General features: G+C 40.4%; 1 protein-coding gene across 6 annotated transcripts in view; it reads right to left on the bottom strand.

Annotated features, from left to right (window-relative positions):
• usp10 (ubiquitin specific peptidase 10) overlaps positions 1-20204 on the bottom strand; it is a 40314-nt gene that overhangs the window by 11120 nt on the left and 8990 nt on the right. Inside the window, exons 2-13 of one of the 6 annotated variants that reach the window (XM_053237945.1) lie at positions 15665-15733; positions 15069-15137; positions 14018-14063; positions 13671-13730; positions 11206-12378; positions 6508-6599; positions 6286-6395; positions 4657-4715; positions 4417-4520; positions 4129-4228; positions 2369-2558; positions 2173-2202 (exon numbers count right to left, since the gene is read on the bottom strand). In XM_053237945.1, coding sequence (XP_053093920.1) covers positions 2173-2202; positions 2369-2558; positions 4129-4228; positions 4417-4520; positions 4657-4715; positions 6286-6395; positions 6508-6599; positions 11206-12378; positions 13671-13689 — 1877 coding nt within the window. In that variant the 5' untranslated portion in view covers positions 13690-13730; positions 14018-14063; positions 15069-15137; positions 15665-15733. The remainder of the gene's footprint in view (positions 1-2172; positions 2203-2368; positions 2559-4128; positions 4229-4416; positions 4521-4656; positions 4716-6285; positions 6396-6507; positions 6600-11205; positions 12379-13670; positions 13731-14017; positions 14064-15068; positions 15138-15664; positions 15734-20204) is intronic. The other 5 variants (XM_053237946.1, XM_053237943.1, XM_053237944.1 and 2 more) reach the window with 5 other exon arrangements.

Below are 20204 nucleotides of genomic sequence, written 5' to 3'. Positions count from 1 at the left end.
GTAGAGCTTTGTGAACATGGGAGGGAATGGAGACCTAATACTGAAAAGAAAAAAGGAAAAAAAAAAAAATCTACCCAATGTACCTTTAAACTTTATTTGTTGCAGGTAAACAATGAACTTCATGCTTTGGTGAAATATCAGCAGTTCACATAAGTAGCCTAATCTTTTTGTGTGTGTGTGTGTGTGTGTGTGTGTGTGTGTGTTTTTAAGGTGCGAAGACAGCACTTTTCTATTCCTCTGCAAAATCATTACCTTCACAACACACCTGCAGAATTATTTTACATATGTAATCAAGGAAATGATCAGAGAGTGAATTATGCAATTAGAGGCTCGATATCGCAAAAATCTTCACACCTGTAATCATCACTAGTATGTTACCGGACCAGTTATAACAGCCATTTTTTTTTAATAATTATAGAAATATTGGCATTGAAATTCTGTGACGAGAGCCTTAAAAATAGATCTAACATTAAAAAAAAGTGGGATATTTCCTGCAGGGCCTTGAGGAAAGACTACAAAAGTCTTAAAATACAAAATGTGCACACGTCTCCTGTTTTCTGCAAAGGCTCAAAAACATCTCTCTGGAGAGGTCAAACCAAGTGAAATAAAAAAAAAAAGAAAAGAATTGATGAAATTGCCTCAGAAAAGCAAAAAAAGAAAAAAGAAAAAGGGGGGGGGGGCTACTTTTCCAGGAATATTAAAACTAGGCAAAAACATTACATTAGTAAGACTTTCAAAGGCATTAACGGCAATCCCCTTTTATAATGAATTCAGTTCGTAACCCAGTCACCCAAACATCACCTCCTTGGGCAATCTGTCTCCAAATTTAGTCATAAATGATGCCAAGCTGTAACCTCACACACGATGTGAGACGAGGTTCATGTAAGTCTTTTGGCTCGGACGGGTTTTGCTTTTCATAAGCACAGCTGGAGAAGCAGCCAGGCCGTGCAAAAAGACTCAGATCTACTACACACACACACACACACACACACACGTGTCCTATTAAACACTGAGCAGAAACAACACGAAGAAGAGCTCGGCTTTAACCCATGCCAAGCACGCCAGGAGGAAAAACACGCTCATGGAAAAGAGCAGAAGGTCGATTAGTGTACACAGACGCACCATCATCTCATTCATTTTATTTCACATCTTTAAATTATGCACAGGAACAGGACTGAATGCTAGAAATAAGAAAAAAATGGATTCTTAGATGCATCGAAATACATAAAACTTCAGATTTTCCAAAGTTTAGCCAAGATTTCAACAACTTCTTTATTCAGACTGAAAATACTAGAGGTGCTAACATTGCTAACAAGAAAACTCTAGCCGGTAGAGAGAAAAAACAGAATGGATGAGTGTTGGAACGAGACAGCAGAAATGATAAACAGGATACAGCAGTTATGGAAGATGAATGAACGAATGGTAACGTTCTATCCTGTGCTTGTACAGACCAGAGACCACAGCCCCGCCCACTTGTTTACTACTGGAAATTCGTAGGTCAAATTTGACCTAAATAAACTGGGTATGAATTACGCATGTCACGTCCTTTCCCCTTCAGTGAATCGGCTGTTCTCCTGTTTGTGCGTGACAGTCGAGGCTCCGGGGCGGTGCATCATGGCACCTTGCACTTTGACCCCAACTTCCTAACAAGTATGGAAATGTGAAGAAAATTTTCTGTGCTGTACTTGTACATGTGACAAATGCTAGCTTTTGACGAATGCGTAACGGGAAAAAGTTAACACTAGGGCTGGACGATATGACAAAAAAAGTATCATATTAACTGTAACATTTCTATACTTCTTGATATGCATCACAATATTTTTCCTAACTAATTATAAACTTTTTTAATTTTATCATTCTGCTGCTTCCAGTAAGAGTTTGTAACTGTTATAAGAAACGCTGATGATACCCGCAGTATCTCAGAAAACTGTTCTGTCACAATACTGAGATATTATCAGCTCTAGTCAACGGTACTAAACAGATAGAGGAGTGTAAATTTCTTTAAAGAGTTACGGTTCTTCACATGAAAATAATTTAGCGTTGTGCGAAATCCAAAATGGCTTCCTATTCACCAGAGAGCGCTCACTACATAGGGTACGACATAATGGTGCTGCACTACGTGCTCAGCCACAGAAAAAGCAAGCATCCTGTAAGGCTCTGCTGAAAACTTACCTTTTTACAAACATCATTTTGTTCATTTCTCTAAAATTGATACATAAAAAGAAATGTTAAAATAAAGTCCCTTGTTTCAAAATCTAGTGTGTTTCAAAGGAATCTTGGAATCTTAAACATTGTGTTTCCCAGCAAATATACTGAGATATTAGGCAAATTAAACAGTGACAGAAATTAATTTGGGATGATTTCCTACCTGATGTGCCCTCCGAATATGTCGGTGATGGGGGTGCGAATGAAATCTGCTTGCCGGGTGATGGAGGTTTTGTTCCTGGGTCCCACCTGCTCCCACTCGTTCTCGCTGCCCTCCTCTTCCTCGTCCTCCCCCCTGTTTGCAGGTTCCTCAGTGCCCACGTGGGAACCCGGCCCGTTCGGCGTGGACGCTTCTGGACATAAACAAACTAATTAACTCGCGGCTAACACAACAGTTTAGCCATGAAGAAAAATCTGGTGTGTGATGTTTCTAACGTAGCTACCAAGTACAGAAATCTTACAGCCTCCAGTTTAGCATCATGCAAACTGCATATCAATCTTGAAAAGATGGTTCTAACATGCGGCTGGATAAATGGAGATTACAAGCTTTCTGTATCTGTTAGCTACATTAGACTCGTAGCTGTGGCAAAAAAACTGAAGTAAACACCAAAAGTGTAAAAACATGTTTTGTATGATGGACAACCATTTGGGCTAAAGGTTCAACGTTGAGGACACAATTTTCTTTTCTTTCACAATTTTAAATCCAAGTGCTTTGGGCCAAAGTGTGTCTTGGGAATAGTTACACAGTCCATCTCCGTTTATAATTTTTATAAATATGACTTTTTTTGGCGAAACTATCCATTCTGCTTCCAAGAGCTTTAGGCCAAAGGGAGTCTTGTGTCTTGGAAACAGTCACATGTTCCTTGTACAATTTGTAATACAAAAATAAACTTTTTTTTTTTTAACTTGTAGCTTTATTTTATATCAATAAATTGATCTATCAATTCTGAGTCCTAAAGCTTTAGTCTTGGAAATAGCTGCACTTTCCATAAATATACAAACAGACACAGATTTTTTTAAATTTGCCCACTAAACTATCTTTTTTTTATTTATATATATATATATATATATATATATATATATATATATATATATATATCTCAAGTCCTAGAGCTAAAAGCCCTTCTTGTGTCCTGGAAACAGTGACACCTTCCTTGCCCAGATAAATAAATTATTACTTAAATAGTATTTGTTTATCATCTCACTAAACTATTAATTTCTGTTCCAAGAGCTTTGTGCTAAAAATTGTATATTTTATTCTCTCTTTTCTTCTATCATTCATTCATTTATTCAGAAACAAAGAAGTATCTGAATCATAATCCAGCCTCTTTAAACATCTCAGATGTTCAGCTTTCATGCATTTTTTTTTAAAGATTGACCAAACATATAAAAAAAAAAAATAAAAAAAAGAAAGAAATAATGCTGAATACAGAGGCAGAGAATAAAGCAACGTCTAAACACACCTGATTCAGAACCATTGTGTCCTGAGAATAGGTTAGAAAAGATTTCTTTTTGGTTCTGAACAGATTTATCTGTATATTTATACGGTCCTGCTCCAGCGTTCCACGCCACCCTGTTTAACAGCCTTCTAATGCCAGAACTTCCTTTAGCCAGGTGTACAGGAAGTGCTCAATTCTGGACAGGAAATCAGGGCTAAACTCTCTAAAATAACATTTTCAGTCGGGAACAATTTAGAGCGATTGTTTGTGTTTTCGTTTTACATTAAATGAAAAGGTCTGTTTGTTTTTCATTCCCCATAATGTTTCTAATCCCAGTTCTTGAGTCTATATTACTTTACCAAAATAAAAATATATTATTAATAATATAGTAAGAGACATGTTACAAAATAACAGAACTGTATAAATAAACAACGTGAAGGGACAGTATTGTGCTGTGAATTTAAAGAAGGAAACGTGAACACACTCTCTTCCGGTGGAGAGATGAGCTTCTTGAGTGCCAGCATCTCCTCGTGCAGTCCGTTCAGCGTGAAACCCAGATACTCCTCAGCGTCCTCCTGACGACCCTGATGGAAAGAGAGACGCAGTGAACCTGCAGCTAACCGCATCGCCGACTCAACAACTCCTTACATCGCGTTACGTGACGTACTCGAGCACACGTGGTTCACTAACAGGACGCTACGTCACTGAACAAGCTGTTTTTGTTCGAGTTATAACCACAAACCATCGGCATGCCACTGAAGAAATCCCTTACCTTCTCTGAGAGGCTGGATTTAATGAGCGTGAGGAGTTTGTAGATATACGTAGGCTCAAAGGGAACACCTGGTCTGATATCTTTTATTATCTTCTCTCCTGCAGCTGCACAGAACAAACAGAAATTATTAAACCTCATACAAAAAAAAAAAAAAAAAAAAAAACACAAAAAACTGTGCAGAGCAGCACGACCCAGGTGTGTGTGTGTGTGTGTGTGTGTGTGTGTGTGTGACTCACTCACCTTGCTGCTTGGCCTTTGAGGGAACAGGCATGTTGCTGAACTCATTCACAAGCCGAACACTGCAGTGATAAAACTTTCACAATTAATGCAAACTCGTATTAAAGGGGAAAGAACAGAAACTTCATCGCTGTGTGATTGAGATCCAAAGCGAAATGGGAATGAGGTCCGAACAGCTTTCACATAATAACATCTTACGTTCTCAAGCTTAATATTTTAATTCCAGACATGAAAAAAAACGATTAATCGAAAAACATAAAACATTTCCAACAAATATTACTGACATATTACAGACCTTTTACTAATCACTAGAGACGGCACGATATCACTTTCTTCTCCAATACCGAGACTTCAACCTTGAGCATCAGTCAATACCAATAAATACGGTTTCCTTTAAAAACTATGATGCTTTAAATGTTTTATTTTATTTATTTATTTTTTAACTGAAGCACTTCACAGTTACTCTTCCACTCAAAAATCACTTACACTGTAAACATAATAATGTGTAAATATAATAACATAAATCCTAACAAAAGAAAAAAGGTCTTTATATGTAAACATTTCCAGTTCCAAAAATAAATTCCTTTTCCAAACCCAATTCCAATCTCACTTGTTACAGGATCTGATATCTGATACGTTTTCTCATAATATCCGATCCACCATTTTTGCTGATATTTATTGCTGCATCTCTGCTCATCACATATCGAAGGTCTCATAAAAAAAATTAAAAAAAAGCGAAATGTTTCCACATGGCCGACTTTTTCCACTGCTGCGCAAACTGTCTGTACCAACGTAATCGCTTTCTAATTATCACTACGACTAAAATTATTCGTAACACGTTCAATTTGACTTAAATGTAGTCAAACGTATTTAATGTATTTCCACCAGTCAAAATTCTCTAGCTTTTTTCCCCCTCTTTCGGGGGGACAAAAAAAAAAAAAAAAAAAAGAAAGTACAACTTCTAAAGTACCATTTTTAACTTAAAATCTCTGCTTAACTGATGTTAGTTATATACGTGCTTAACCTTAAAGTCAAACACACGCTGCTAGACTTTATTTCATGCTGATGAACTCAAAACATTGCATATTTTCCGTGACAGAACATTAGCCAATCTTTCAAGCGAAAAATGACGTAGACACAAAACAACTGGCTGAAATGTTACTAGTGTGAGATGGTGAGAAGGGGCGGGGCTTCCAGGGGGGTCAGTTGCATACAACTACGCAGCTGTCAATCATTCCAGATTCAGATTAGGTGCTGTTTGAATTGGGTGGAAAAAAGATGACTCTGTTGGCGTATTTTTGTTTTGAGTCATAACTCCCGGCATGGTACTGCGATGTTAACATGGGATGTTCCTATAAAAACTAGGTCAGAGTTGGTAGGCGTGATCATTTCCACTGAACTGAGTAATCACAACTCCATGGTAAGGTTTTCCCGAGTCCATCTCATCTGAACAGTTTTACTTTTCCAGGATAATGGCTTTAGCTTTAAAATCACATTACTTTTTGTTAACAAAATTCAATACACGCTCTTAGACGTCTATTATACACGAGTTTGGTGAAATTGAGACGTCTTCCGTGTCTGAAATCTCTGTAATAAACCCTGCAGTGAACACATGTCAAAGACAGAACTCACAAGTTGTCCATCATGGGCGTGGAGGTGCAGGGTCTTTGCGTTTCACTGAAGATGGGGATCGACTTCATCAGGTGATACATGGGCGGGCATGCGATCAGCGCCTGCAGGGTCTGACGCTTACAGTCAAGGACAAAGTGACAGTGAGAACAACACAGCAGCAGAAGAACCAGCAGAAGAACACGGTGTGTGTGAAAAGACGTGTGTCAGCATGGGAAAGGATACGGCGTTGATGTAGCACCAGTTTCCCTTGTTGATCAGTCCTCTGGGTTGCAAAGACACAGGCTTGTGTATCAACTTCACATTCTCGATAAGTTCTGACGAAAAATAAAAGAAACTCAAATCAAAAATGATCTTTTCTAACCTTCCTGGAATAACTTTATTGTCATTGTGCAAGTAGAACAAAATTTCATTTTAATGCCCAGGTAAAAAGTCTGTTTAACAAAATATTTTATATATATATATATATATATATATATATATATATATATATATATATATATATATATATATATATATAAAGAAGTGTAAATAAAATATGGTTGATATAGAATATGTTAATTAATAAAAAAAAAAGGATTAATCAAATTTTTAAACAGAATAAAATTTGGGTTTGAGTTTCCTACTATCTGAGTTTTGAAAATACTGAAATGTTCATTTTTTAAAAAGATGTTTACTTCCTGTTCAGTGTTATTTTGGTACACATTAAATATAAATATCAAACTCATTTTTAAAGGTTAGTATTTTATACTTTATATTGTGTCTACGATGCACATGAACACCTTAATGAACATACCTGCGGGTGTTAAATGTCAAACTTCTGAAGTGAAACTAAAGCTAGTTTAATATTTACACCTGGAGTCCAGCATTATCAACAATTAGGAAAGTGCTGTAATTACATTTTTTGCTAAAGTATGGAGTTGGTTTTAAGTCATGGACTGAATAAACAGTCAACACAGATGAATTTCACTACCAAAAAAAAAAAAAAAAAAAATTATCGATGGTTTATCACTACTAAAGTTTAAATGTTACATAAAGCAGTGTTCATGAAGAGAACCTTAACGTAAAGTTACAGAACTAAATTAAAAGTCACCCTTTGAGCTAAATGACACTTTTCACATGGAGGTTTTTTTTCGTTGACAACTCACTTTGCAAAACAAATCGAAAGGCAACAAATCAAGTTTCAGCCACAGCACAACGTTAACAAATACACGCTAGAGAAAGAAAGTGAAAAAAAAATAATAATAATAATAAAAAATACACTTTAAAGAGCCACAGGTGAATTTAGAAAGCGCTGTTTTTCCGTTTCGAAAAAGGTGTTAAAATCTAAAGAACCCACTGCGGAAACGAGGAAACTGACTAAAACTGGTCTAGACTAAAACTAATACAACAACCAAACGATTCATAAAACTGTCAAAATTCAAACAAATTGCTGCTTCAAGTTAAAAAAAGTTTTTAAACAATACAAAAACTAAATGTCCCAGCCCCATCTGCCTGCGGCACACGACGGACACGCGTGAGGCTTGAGCAGATAGACGGAGGACAACGTCATGCTGTGCCACGCCTAGGAAGGGAGATCGCCATAGAGACACGGCTCCCATGGTAACGTGGCAAATCTCCGACCCATCAAGGTACGGACAGATAGGAAAATACTAACCCCGCCCCCAATGGACCCCAGCCAGCCAGCCACTTTGCGATGCCACATGACATGCTGTTTTTAAAAAATAGTGAAATGACTCAAAGTAACTCTGCTATGGCTGGAGGCGGAGCTAATTTCAGGGCAGGAAAAAAATCTAAAGAAAAAATAAATGAAATAAATTAATCAGCTATTAATCAGCTAGATCTGTTACATTTCAATATCACGATTTATGTTTTCTAAATTATCTTTAAACTAAGACAGAATGTAGGTACCAACATCTTAACACCAACATCTTAACTATTAACACTCTTACTTTACTACTTAATGACTTTCACAAAATAAAAGTTTTCATTAGGTGTGTGTATGTTTAAACCACACGCTTCACAGTGACGTGACGCACCTCCCTGCTGTAGCTAACACACGCTACTCGCTCCGAGTCCCGCTTCCTCCTGCGCTGGCCAAGGTGCGACCAGGTTAACAGGAGAATGATTTTTTAACAGCGTAATTCAGAATCAGGAACACGCGAGTTTGTAGAAACTCTGACGAAACCGAGCAAAATAAAAACGCAGCACAAAGCCATAAGCGGGAGCGTCACGTGACTATACGCAATCACTTCATGGGTAATCATACACAGAAAATAAACACGCTAGCAAGACGCAAATTGTATTTTTTACACCATACATCTTTGCCAAAACACTGGCCAGTGACTTGATGATTCAAACGCGATATGCTACGTAAAAAAAATTGTTAGAAGACGATAATGATCATAAAATCACTTCCCTTATTCGGTATGAATGCATTTAACTAGTTATCTAGCTCACAAAATTAGTTGTGTTAGCTACCACAGGCGTTATCCTTAGCAAGGCATGGCATATATTTTTAACTTGGTCTAAATATGGCATGTATATTTAATCCTGAAATACTGGTGGTGCCTATGCGTTTATGCTACAGCGGTTGCTTTAGAGATGGAAACCTTTACGCTTAGACACACTGCAGAAAATCCTCCCCAGTCTGAATGTAAATTCTCCATCCGGCAACACGGCCAGGGATCTATAAATAATCCTCCTCCCTGCTTATGGGGTCCCGACCGACAGGAGCAGAGGTTCTGCTAGAAATACACCACTGTTTCGACACTAAATTATCCAGAGTATGAAGAGCAAGGTTGCTCCATCAAGCCGAAGATATAGCTAACACTCCAGGAAAACAGCTTTATCATATCAGAAAATCATCAGCATCTCAGTTTACTTCAGAGAAGTTTGGGGTTTTTTTTCCCCCCTGAATCAGCTTGCTTTAAGTGATTAAGCAGGCATGTCAAAGAGGAGGGGAAGACACGGAAAAAACCCACCAAGATAGCAGCTTCAGGGTTGTTTTAAAACCAAAACCTGGCTTTAATCCAAGCTACATGTTTAGGAACGGAAAGTATCACTGCTTTAAGGTTTACGTGAACATGCTTTTTAGAGCCATTACTGTACTTAGGGGAAAAAAAAAAAAAAAAACAGAGATCTTACCCCTCGTAAATGTCACAAAAAATACTGCCAACATGTGTTCGATCACAATAAACCCCACAGCGCACGCAGGGACCGGTTTCGTTCCGCCGAGACTGGAGAAAATGGACAAAATATTTACACGCTGCACTTTTTTATGATGAGCCAATGGAAAAAGAATTAGTGGCTGGTTTGTAAATAGAAGAACATCTACGAAGAACGTTTAGACGTATTTAAAAACAGTTTTGCCCAGACTCTTTGTTCTGGGAGAACTTTTCCCCACCATGAGACTTGTGTGACTAAGCATCATTGACACTTGTACTGTTAAAAAAAAAAAAACAACAAGCAGGACAACTACGATTAAATTAGATTACAGCGCCAGAAAACGGTGCGCTCCGATGCTAGAGTAAATATCGGCCTGCAGCCGAGTGGCGCAGATTTGTAACGAAGCCACTTCAACCTTGTACGCAGTGTTCGACAAGCGAAAGTGGTGACGAAGCGGTGGCAGTGACAGGTCATCGTTCTGCTGCGTGGGTGTACGGTGCGAATCTCTGCATGATCATCTCACCTGCTGTTCATTTCAAAAGCACTAAAGCAGATATCATCAGAATTTACACCAGACTGCATTTGGATAAAACAGAACAACATGTATGTCACTTTTAATATTCTAATAAAACAAATAAGCGTTGAAAAACATGTCTAGGCTCTTAATGCCTTGTAATGAGAGCAGAATGAGTCTCTACTGCCACCTTGTGGACAACACAGCACACTGCACTAGGATTTCTAAAATCAACTTGATTACAATTCAACATGTTTCAACATGTTTCAAATTACAAGCTTGTTGAAGTCTGTTATCAGTTTATAACCCCTGTTCTGTCTAATAAGCACAGCAGCTCCATGGAATTGGCTTAACTTCTCCTCCAAATTCAGTCATTTTTACCCCATTTTCAGATTTTGCTAATTTATTCTTATGCAATTTGGTGCACATTTGCTTTTATTATACAGGAAAAATAATCGCAACAAATCTGACTGTCTCATCAGTTTCACTGTTTGTATTTTGCATATAATGTTTATATTCATTTATCCATCTTCAGCAAGGGCTTCATCCTGGTCAGGGTGGCAGTAGATCCGGGGTCTTTCCCAGGAACACTAGGTGTGAGGGGGGAATACAGCCTGACACAGTCGGAACAGTCGGAAGTTCATCACCTACGGACATGTTTTTGGGAAGTTGGAAGTAACCCACGCAGACATGGAGAGATCAGGATGGAACATGCTGTACCACCATACTAACTTGTTATAAAAATATAAATTGTGTACCTGCTTGATTGTGTAAACTGTAATCAATACATTGTTATAGCCACCCTTAGTGCTGTTTAATGGGATTAAACACATACCTGCAGGAACCTGTACAGTTAAAAACAAAGTCAGGGCAGCTGTAAAGCCTTCAAGTCATTACCTTTTAACATAAATAACTTTTAGCATTATTTTGTTTCTATAACACATGAATTTAATCATCAACTGACCAATAGGAGCATTCGGAGGCAGCAAAAAGGTTACCGTGTGCGTTTGTGCATACTAGTCCCAAAAGAGAGTCCCAAAAGCTGAAATAAATTAAGTGGATGCTAATCACCTGTGCAGTTCGTTAGCAAATGCTGGATGTTTAAACTTTCTAAAAAAAATTTAAAAGGTCAGTTTTACATATATCTGAAATTCTGGATCATAATTAGGACTGTGTCTGTGAAAACCGTGAAAACAATAACAATATTTTTCCCCCACCCTGCTCCACTACAGATACAGTACCTGCCAGTTTTGGTGCCATGGGGTCTTCCGAGACGGGAACGGGCCCCTCTCGGACATCACATGGTTTCTCGGGCTGCTCGGCGGCAGCAGTGGGAGCTGCGGGCGCCGCGACAGCTGCGGCCTTCACCTCGACGTACGCCTGAGGGCCTCCAGGCAAAGGCTTGGAGTTGTGGAAGAGACTAGCCCAGGATTTGGGGGTGTTGGGGACAGGCGCCGTGGCAGGAGAGAGCGGAGAAAGCAAAGGCGCCTGGACCCCGGAGTCCGTGGGGGACGAGACCGGAGCAGCGCCTGCCTGAGTGTCGGCCATGTCGAGTCTGGTGGCAGGCGACTGCTCCGACGTCCCGTTAGCCTGGCGCTCGTCCTCGTCAGTAGTAGCAGGATCAGCGGTGAGCACAGCAGCAGAAGGGGGAGGAGAAGGTGAGGAGTTCGGGCAGGGGACATTCCCATCACTGCCCTGCAGTTCGGGGCTCTCTAGAGCGGGGGGTTCTGAGTGCTGCTCTGCAGTCCTGGCCCCTTCAGCATGGCCGCCGCTCTGGGAGGAGGAGGAAGAAGAAGAAGAAGAGGAGGAGGACGAGGAAGCCGCGGCATTGCCGTCCAACAAAGAGGCGGCTCCGCTTGTCAAGTCCACAGAGGATTCATCAGGGCTGTCACAAGTCCTCTGATCGGTGGGAGGGGCAGGCTGACCTGTGGATGAAGTGGAAGAAAGTGTGGAAGGGGTCAGATCAGTGCCAGCGTCCTCTGATCCCAGGGCTGGAGTGCCGAGGCCATGTCCGTTCACCAGCCCCGTGCCGGCCACCCCGTCCACCGCCGCACCGCCGCTCTCGCTGCCCTCCAGGTAGTTGTAGTATCCCGGAGGTCGTTTTTTCTTTTTCTTGCGCTCTCGCTGGCCGAGGCCGCTGGAGATGCCGTCCACGTCGGAGCAGGCCTGTTGGCCGTCCAGGGCCGAGGGCTCAGAGTCGGCGCAGTCCACGGAGTTGAATTCGGCCCCGTGCGAGATGCCGGAGACCGGGGTGGCCGACGGAAGAGGTTTCTGAGCCGGCTGGCAGCCCAGGATGAACTCAGGAGCCTGAGGGTTCAGAGTGCTAGACACTTTGCACAAGGAGTCTTTCACCACCACAGGCTCCGAGCTCATCACCTCATCCACGCCAAACTCGATGTGCTGGTAGTCCTCTCCTGCAGACGACACGGTCACGTTAGCCCACGCAAACACAGCCCCAAAAGGCTGCTTGAATTTCAGAGATAAACTAATTCCTGATAAATACTGTAGCAAAACAACTGGATAATTTTGGCCTCTTGGCCTTGTTAACCATGTACACAGGGTATCCACATTCAATTTAACGTTTAAGACTTCTTTAATGCCACGTCGAGAAATTAAAAATGCTATCTACAAGAGAAAAGCGTCACATCTTGCATTAAAGATAGCAAACTTCATTCAAACATTTTGTGGTTTCTCAGTAACACAACAAGCTGCAGTTTTTTTTTTGTCTTATTAACATCCAGAGAGAGAAAACGAGGCTGCTATAATGTAAGAGAACAGGAACTAATGTGTTTCGTGGTCCATTAAATGTAACTATAAATGGATAAATAGTTCAATGCGTCTTTTTTAAAAAAAAATACATTTAAATAGTAATTGGCAAGTTGTGGTATAAGAGGAATAAAACACTTCAGGATACACTGTTATTGGACATTTTTGAAAACTTCCTTTCATAGCTTTTTTTAATGACTTACAGATACCCTGTGCACAATATATGCACAAAATATAACAAACTTTTATGATGATTATTATTATTATTCCCCATCACCCCAGGATAAGACTAAAAGCTGGCTGTTGTGCTGCGCTGTGAAAATCCGAAGCAGTAAGTGAAGACAGTTGGGAAAAACACAACACAAGAACAGTGTTAATTATTCTCAAACGCAACACTTAATATGATACCAATAACCAGCAAAACTGCAAGCCACCAAAAGCAGTCAGGGAAAAATAAATTAAGAACAGAGTTATAAAACTGTGAAGTGTTTTCAGTCGTGTCCATGATTTGCCATGTCGTCTGTTAGTATTTATTTGAAAGGGTTCATTCCAGGGGAGCAGAGGAGGACAGTCATTAAGAGATAAGCAGGACAAGAGAGATCTCGTCCCTCCAACACCGCTGTTATGCAGCTCTCGTCCAAACCGGGCTATTAGTGAGGGAACAGGGCCAAGAGTAATTATCGTTTTAAAAAAAATGAATTAATTATCTAAAGCCGCCTCTTAACTGCTGTGCAGGCGCGTTTTCAGGCCAGAGAGAAACCCGCTGGCGTTTTTAAGCATGCAAAGCTTCACAGATTATCCAGCAGGCAGAAATGACAGGGAAGGGTTGGAGAGTTGAGAAAGCTGTGTGTTTGAGTCTGTGTGTGTGTTTTAGAATCGAGGTTCTGCAGCGAAACACAAGAAGAACATAAAGGCGACGTGCGTGGAGCCCACAACTCACCGCAGACCTGCCGTCTCATTGATTCCGTAATGTACGGCACATCGACAGTGCAGTAACCTCCTGAATAATTAATACAAATCAGGGTCAATATCAGTACTGCTCGATTTTATTTTCGGTACTTTTTTTTTTTTTGTGGAGCAGGATCAGGTTCAAATCACACATGAAAATATAGAAAAACAAACACGTTTATTCATATCGATTACAGTCCAGGCATGAAGAAGGGACTTTTCACAATGCTGGATGTTGCGGAACAAGATGGAGAAGTGTGCAATTTTCTTTTGTTTTTCAGGATCATCACTAATGTTTTTCAGGATGCAGTGTGAAAGCGGTGTAAAAGACGATCTTACCTGAGTTATGACTGACACAGGTGGCTTTCTCATTGAAGGGGGGAAGCTGGGTATTTAGAAACAAAAATCCAGGTTATACAGGGTAGTTTTATTATGAAATGCATGAAATACTCATTTATAGCATGTACACCAGAAAAGGAGGAGTTTCATTCTTAAGAATTTAATGTTTTTATTGACGACTGTGGACAAAAAATTGGCGGACAACTACACGGCAACTGATTAGCAGTGGCAACGCGAGCACTGCTCACACACTCGCTTGTGTATCGTTTGCACATGTGAATGATTAAAAGCGATATCCGCTAGATGGTTCGTCCGTGCCGAAATACGCCTGATCGGCAGGTTTCCATGTCAACCGGTAAAGGTGTTTTGCGATTTCATACCTTTTTTTCAGGGACACATTATTATCTGTCCTGCAGCATGGTGACGATGAGCTATAGAAGTTTTTTCTGAAAATCTTTTCACTGTCTGTCTGACTGACTGCCATTAGCTCTGTCTGAAAATACTTAATAATCCTCAAGGGTTTTCTGTAAAGTACCTCTTTTTAACGACTTTTCAAGACTTAAAAGATTTAAACCATAAGGGGAAAAACAGTATTCAATGCAACGACTGCCCTTATATTGCAGAATATACACCCACTTTATTAGGAACACCTTTACATCTGCTCACTCGTGCGGTTATCCAATCAGCCAATCACGTGGCAGCGGCAGCGTAACGTATGAAACCCTGCAGGTGCCAAGCTGATCAGGCCAAGAGCTTCGAGTTAATGTTCACATCAAACATCAGAATGGAGAGGAAAATCTCAGTGATCTCAGTGACTCTGAACGTGGCATGGCTGCTGGTGCCAAACAGGCTAGCTTGATTATTTCATTATCTCCTGGGATTTTCACACACAGCAAAAAACAGGGACGTGTTCTGCTGCTGGTGGAAATGCCTCGCTGACTGGAGAGGTCAGAAGAGAAAAGCTGAACTGGTTTGAGCTACAGTGATACAAATACCCACTTGACAACCGTGGTGAGCAGAAAAGCATCTCAAAACCCACAACAGGTCAAACCTGGAGGTGAAAAGTCTACGACATCTGAAGTCCACATCAGGTTCCCTTCCTATAAGCCAAGAACAGGAGCTACAACAGACACATGATTGCATTTTTCCCCATTCGCAAGTACGATGTGAACATTAACTAAAGCTCCTAAACTGTATCTGCATGATTTTACGCACTATGCTGCTCCCATATGATCTCGAAGTACAGGACGCATGGGGCAGCCATTTTATGTACGCTAAGTACAGAGGACGCACAGAGCCGCCATTTTATGTACAGTTAGTACACATTATCATCATAACTAATACATAATACTAGTAGTAATTTGTTAAATATGCCTCTTTTTTTTGTTTGTAGTTTGATACTGTTGTTCAAATAAATAACCTTCAGCCAAAATGGAATGTTTAATTGCGCGCACACACACACACACACACAATACATACATACACACACACATATATATTTATAAACATGCATTATGACACAAAATATCTTGGACAACTCAAAGAATAGCCAAAGAATAAACATTAGCTCTGATGTAACTAATAACCTTAAAAGTTTCATGGAAAACTCAGGAGATGGATTTAATAAACAAAGTATTTTTTTTTTACCTCAACAAAACAGCGAGGTGTCACAAAGAACTGATTGAACTCGTCCGGGCTGAACTCCCCGAAGATGTACTGTGGAAACAAACAGTGAGATTTATAATATTTAATATAACTTAAATTCTAATAATCTAACTGTGACAACTTCTAAGCACAGTGATGTAATAAAAAAATAAATAAAGAAGGTTTGGTTAGATTATCTTGTTGAGGCAGTAAAATCCTGACTGATTGCTCAGTAAATAAAAATAATCACTGTCTCAACACAAAGGTGAATCTTATAATTAAATACTGTTAATGTGTTTATAAAGCAAATGCCTCCATGTAGGAAAACACAGGAAAGCAAGCATGTGGCCATCTTTAATAAAATGCTGATTATAACACACACAATTCATCAAATATTAGCAACAAGATGATATAATATCAATGTCACGATGAACACTTCACAGGCAGGGTTTGAAATCAACACTCGACAACCCACCAAATGCGGGTAAAAATCAGCTGTGGTGGGTAAAGTTGTCAAATCGCTAGCCAATCTGGCGGGTTACTTTTCATAAATAATGTTCACTCAATTTCCTGGTAAAGCCCATGTAAGCCAAATCTGCACAGTTTTAGCGCAATTACTCAACTCGTGAGCCATAACGGTATACTAAACACAGCATTATTGCGCAGAATGTGCGCATATCTGGCTTACTTGAACACACTCGTCACTATGCAACAAATAACGGCGCATAACTCTTGATACAACTCTGGACTCGTACATACTGTAATAATGTGGCGATACTTAGCTCGGGTTACTAACCCCAGCGTAAAAAGGAAAGTCATCCCAAACAACGAAGGAGACCAAGAAAAGAAAAGCAGAAGTTTTAATAACAAGTGGCAAACTGGGCACAAATGGCTCGTCTATGACTCCACAAATCAGATAATGTACTGTGAGGACTGCCAGACATATGCGTTGGAAAAGCACAAAACAAATTTTTTTTTTTTTGGCTAGCAGAAGTTCTGAATGGCTGGTAACTTAAAAAATCACCAGTAACCTGAATTATCTGTTGAATAAAATAAATAAATAAATAAATAAAAAATAAGAGAGGCTGTAGGTCTGGTGACAAGGACGAGCTGAAAACTGTACAGCGTGAACTGAAGGTGAGAGAGAGTACAAGGACTCCTACAGACAGGAGCTGGAGAAGAAACTCCAGCAAAACAACATAAGGGATGTACGGTTGGGCAGGAAGCAGATTAGATTGGAAAGCCTGGACAGAGCCAACGAGCAGAATGTGTTCGTTCAGCACAAGATCTCCAACAGGGCCTTCCCACACTAGACCAGTCCTCACACCTCATACACCAAATCAACTCCTGCTTTGCTCCCACCCCCCTTGCTGAGCATTCTTGATCTCAACCTCCCAACTCCAACCTCCACAGGGATGACCACGCTTCCACGTATGACTGTGATGACTGGCCAGGTTAGGAGACAGCTGGAGAAACTTACCAAGGCAAGGCTGCAGGCCCTGACCATATCAGGCCCAGGGCCCTAATATCCTGTGCTACCCCACTGTCTGGTACAATACATCTTTAACCAGAGCCTGATCTAGGAGAGAATACCAGGGCTGTGGAAAACATCCTGTTTAGTGCCGATATCCAAGATAGCCACCCCATCTGGCCTCAACGACTATAGACCAGTCGCCCTAACGTCACATATCATGAAGGTACTGCTGAGAGTGATTCTGGCCCACCTTGGACCACAGGTGAAACATGCTCTAGACCCTCTTCAGTTTGCTTATCAGCCTCATGTGGGTGTGGATGATGCTGTCATCTACCTGCTGCAGCACACTCACTCTCATAGTAGGGATGGTAGGGGTGGTACTGCCTGAATCATGTTTTTTGATCTTTCAATTGCCTTTAATACCATCCAACCACTTCTACTAAGTGAGAAGCTGCTCAGGATGAGTGTCAGCGGGTCTACTGTCTACCTGGCAGATAGGCTCCAGTTTGTGCGGCTGGGGAGCTCCCTGTCTGATGTGGTGGTTAGTAACACAGAGGCGCCACAGGGGACTATCCAGTCTCCATTTCTGGTCACTCTGTACACCTCAGACTTCCGGTATAACTCTAAATCATACCACCTTCAGAAGTTCTCTGATGACTCTGTGGTGGTGGGGTGTATTAGAGGTGGGCAGGAGCAGGAGTACAGGGAACTGGTGGATAACTTTTTGGAGTGGTGCAGCAGGAATCATCTGCTCCTAAATACAAACAAGACCAAGGAGATGGTGGTGGACTGTAGAAGGATAAGAATTGCAGCCAAAGCCATAAACATTGTGTGCGAGGAGGCTGGAACCGTCAAGCACTACAAGTCCTTGGGTGTCCACTTGAACAACAGACCAGACTGGAGGATCAACACTGACACTGTGTACAAGAAGGGGATGAGCAGACTATTTTCTGAGGAAGCTCAGATCTTTCGATGTATGCATCAAGATGCTGGAGATCTTCTACCAGTCTGCGGTCGCAAGCTCCATCAACTATGCTGTGGTCTGCTGGAGACGTCTGACTCAGTGAGGAGTAGGTCACTGAACAAACTGTTCTCCATCATGGACAATACATCTCGCCCACTTCGTGACACACTACAAAGACAGCAGAGCTCATTTTCCAAGAGTCTCATTCAGCTCCGCTGCCATAAAGAACGTTTTAGGAAATAAATTTTTCATCATAACACTGTACAACAGCCCATCTCTGTGTGACAGACGAACACACTACTGCACAACCATCTGTATATACTGTTTATATCATACATGTATACATTATTCACTGCCATTTTTGCACAAGTTTTTATTGCTTTCTTCTTTTATTTATTACTATTATTCCTTTTGATGTACATATCTTCATTTAATATTCAGTGTGTTTTTTGCAGATCTGCAATTCTGCTTTTAAATTTATCTTTATGCATAATATGCAACGTGTAACAATTTCTCTCGTGGGATCAATAAAGTATATCTATCTATAGGCTGGTAAAAACAAATACAAAGAGGAACTGGGAACTGCTATTTATTACGTAGCAACGCACTAAGCATTCGCATTTCATCTCTTTTTTGAATGCTAGTCCTTTCATGTCATGTGTCAAATCTGATATTGTCATATCGTCCATGCCTTATAAAATGTGCTGTTAAACTGTTTTACCAAATAATCATCACTTGAATGAGGAAGCCACCTGAGTGGTGCAACAAAAAAGTTTGAAAGCATGGCCGGGAGTCCAAGAGAGCAAAAGAGAGCATGCTCTCTGGGTGGGAGGGGCATACTCTCCGGCCCCTGTCAATCACAGCGACACTAGTCAATCATGGGTATTTGTGAGGTAATGTATGAGGAAGGTGGTGGCTAGTGCTTTCCTCCATGGGTGTTACATAGCCTCGTGACAGAGCAGGAGCAGCAGCTTGAAAAGATGCAATTGGCTGGAAGCTTCATGTGTCTTTGAGGAAGCGCAAGATAGCCTTCACCCTCCACAGTTGGTAGGTGTTGTGTGATAGGGGAGAGCCAAGTGATGGGTGGGAATTGGCCAAGACTAAAATTACAGAGAAAAAACTGGGGGAAACCCCCCCAAAAAAACCCTTATTAACATAGTGACTTAAACAGAAGCAAAAAACACAAACTTAAATCGAACTGTAATTTTTATACAAGGGTGAGTCAAAGTGTAAACCTTACGTAAACCTAACACAACCTGAAGATTTTTGTTTTCTAGAGGATTCCAGACACTGGAACACTGGCACTGAAGGAAATAGAGATTATGTAGAGAAATGATACACTTTTGTAAGACATATTTGCAATAAAAACTGCAGATTTTTTTTTTTTTAAAGATAATTAATTATTTTCATTTGACTCACCCTCATAAAACCTGAAAACATTTTACTGGTTCAGGTTCTGTGTGTGGAAAGTTCAGGAACTAATAAGTAAATGAATTCAATAATAAATAATGTGCTTCATACTTAAAAATTAGCATACTCTTAAGTTTAATATGAGCTGTGAAAAAAAGGCTTTAAGATGTTTTCTCTGCACACCACCACTTGTGTCTCATTAATGACCAGCCTATTTAAACAAAGTGTGTATTTCTAGAGCTCACAGTTCCTGTTTCATGTTTACGCAATGATTCACTGCTTCATATTTACTTTTAAAGAGGAATAAAAAGTTCTGTTAAAAAAAAAAAAAGTTCTTTTAATTAAACCTTCTTGGGTAAAGGTGATCTCAATGTTCTCAGTTTTATCAATTCAGGTGAAAGGACATGCCTGAAAGCGATGAGTCATGTAGGATCAGCACAGCGATACGAGTCAGCAATGAGTGACTCGCTCGCTTCAGCCATTGTTCAAAGTAACAACGCAAGCGAGAAAACTTGAAAGACTGTAGGAGAAGATCAGGGTGCCTCGATTTCACAACCTTCCCCTCGTTGAACCACTCGAGTCTGCAGCGTGTGAGAGCTCGAGACCAAAGAGATGATAATGGAACAGAGATAAGACACTGTAAAACACGGACGCGGTTTATATCAAACACACAATGTGTGTTTTTAGGGGTGGAC

This window comes from Pangasianodon hypophthalmus, chromosome 11, assembly GCF_027358585.1.
Source record: "Pangasianodon hypophthalmus isolate fPanHyp1 chromosome 11, fPanHyp1.pri, whole genome shotgun sequence".
NCBI lineage: Eukaryota > Metazoa > Chordata > Actinopteri > Siluriformes > Pangasiidae > Pangasianodon > Pangasianodon hypophthalmus.
This window is presented reverse-complemented; position numbering and strand designations above follow the sequence as displayed.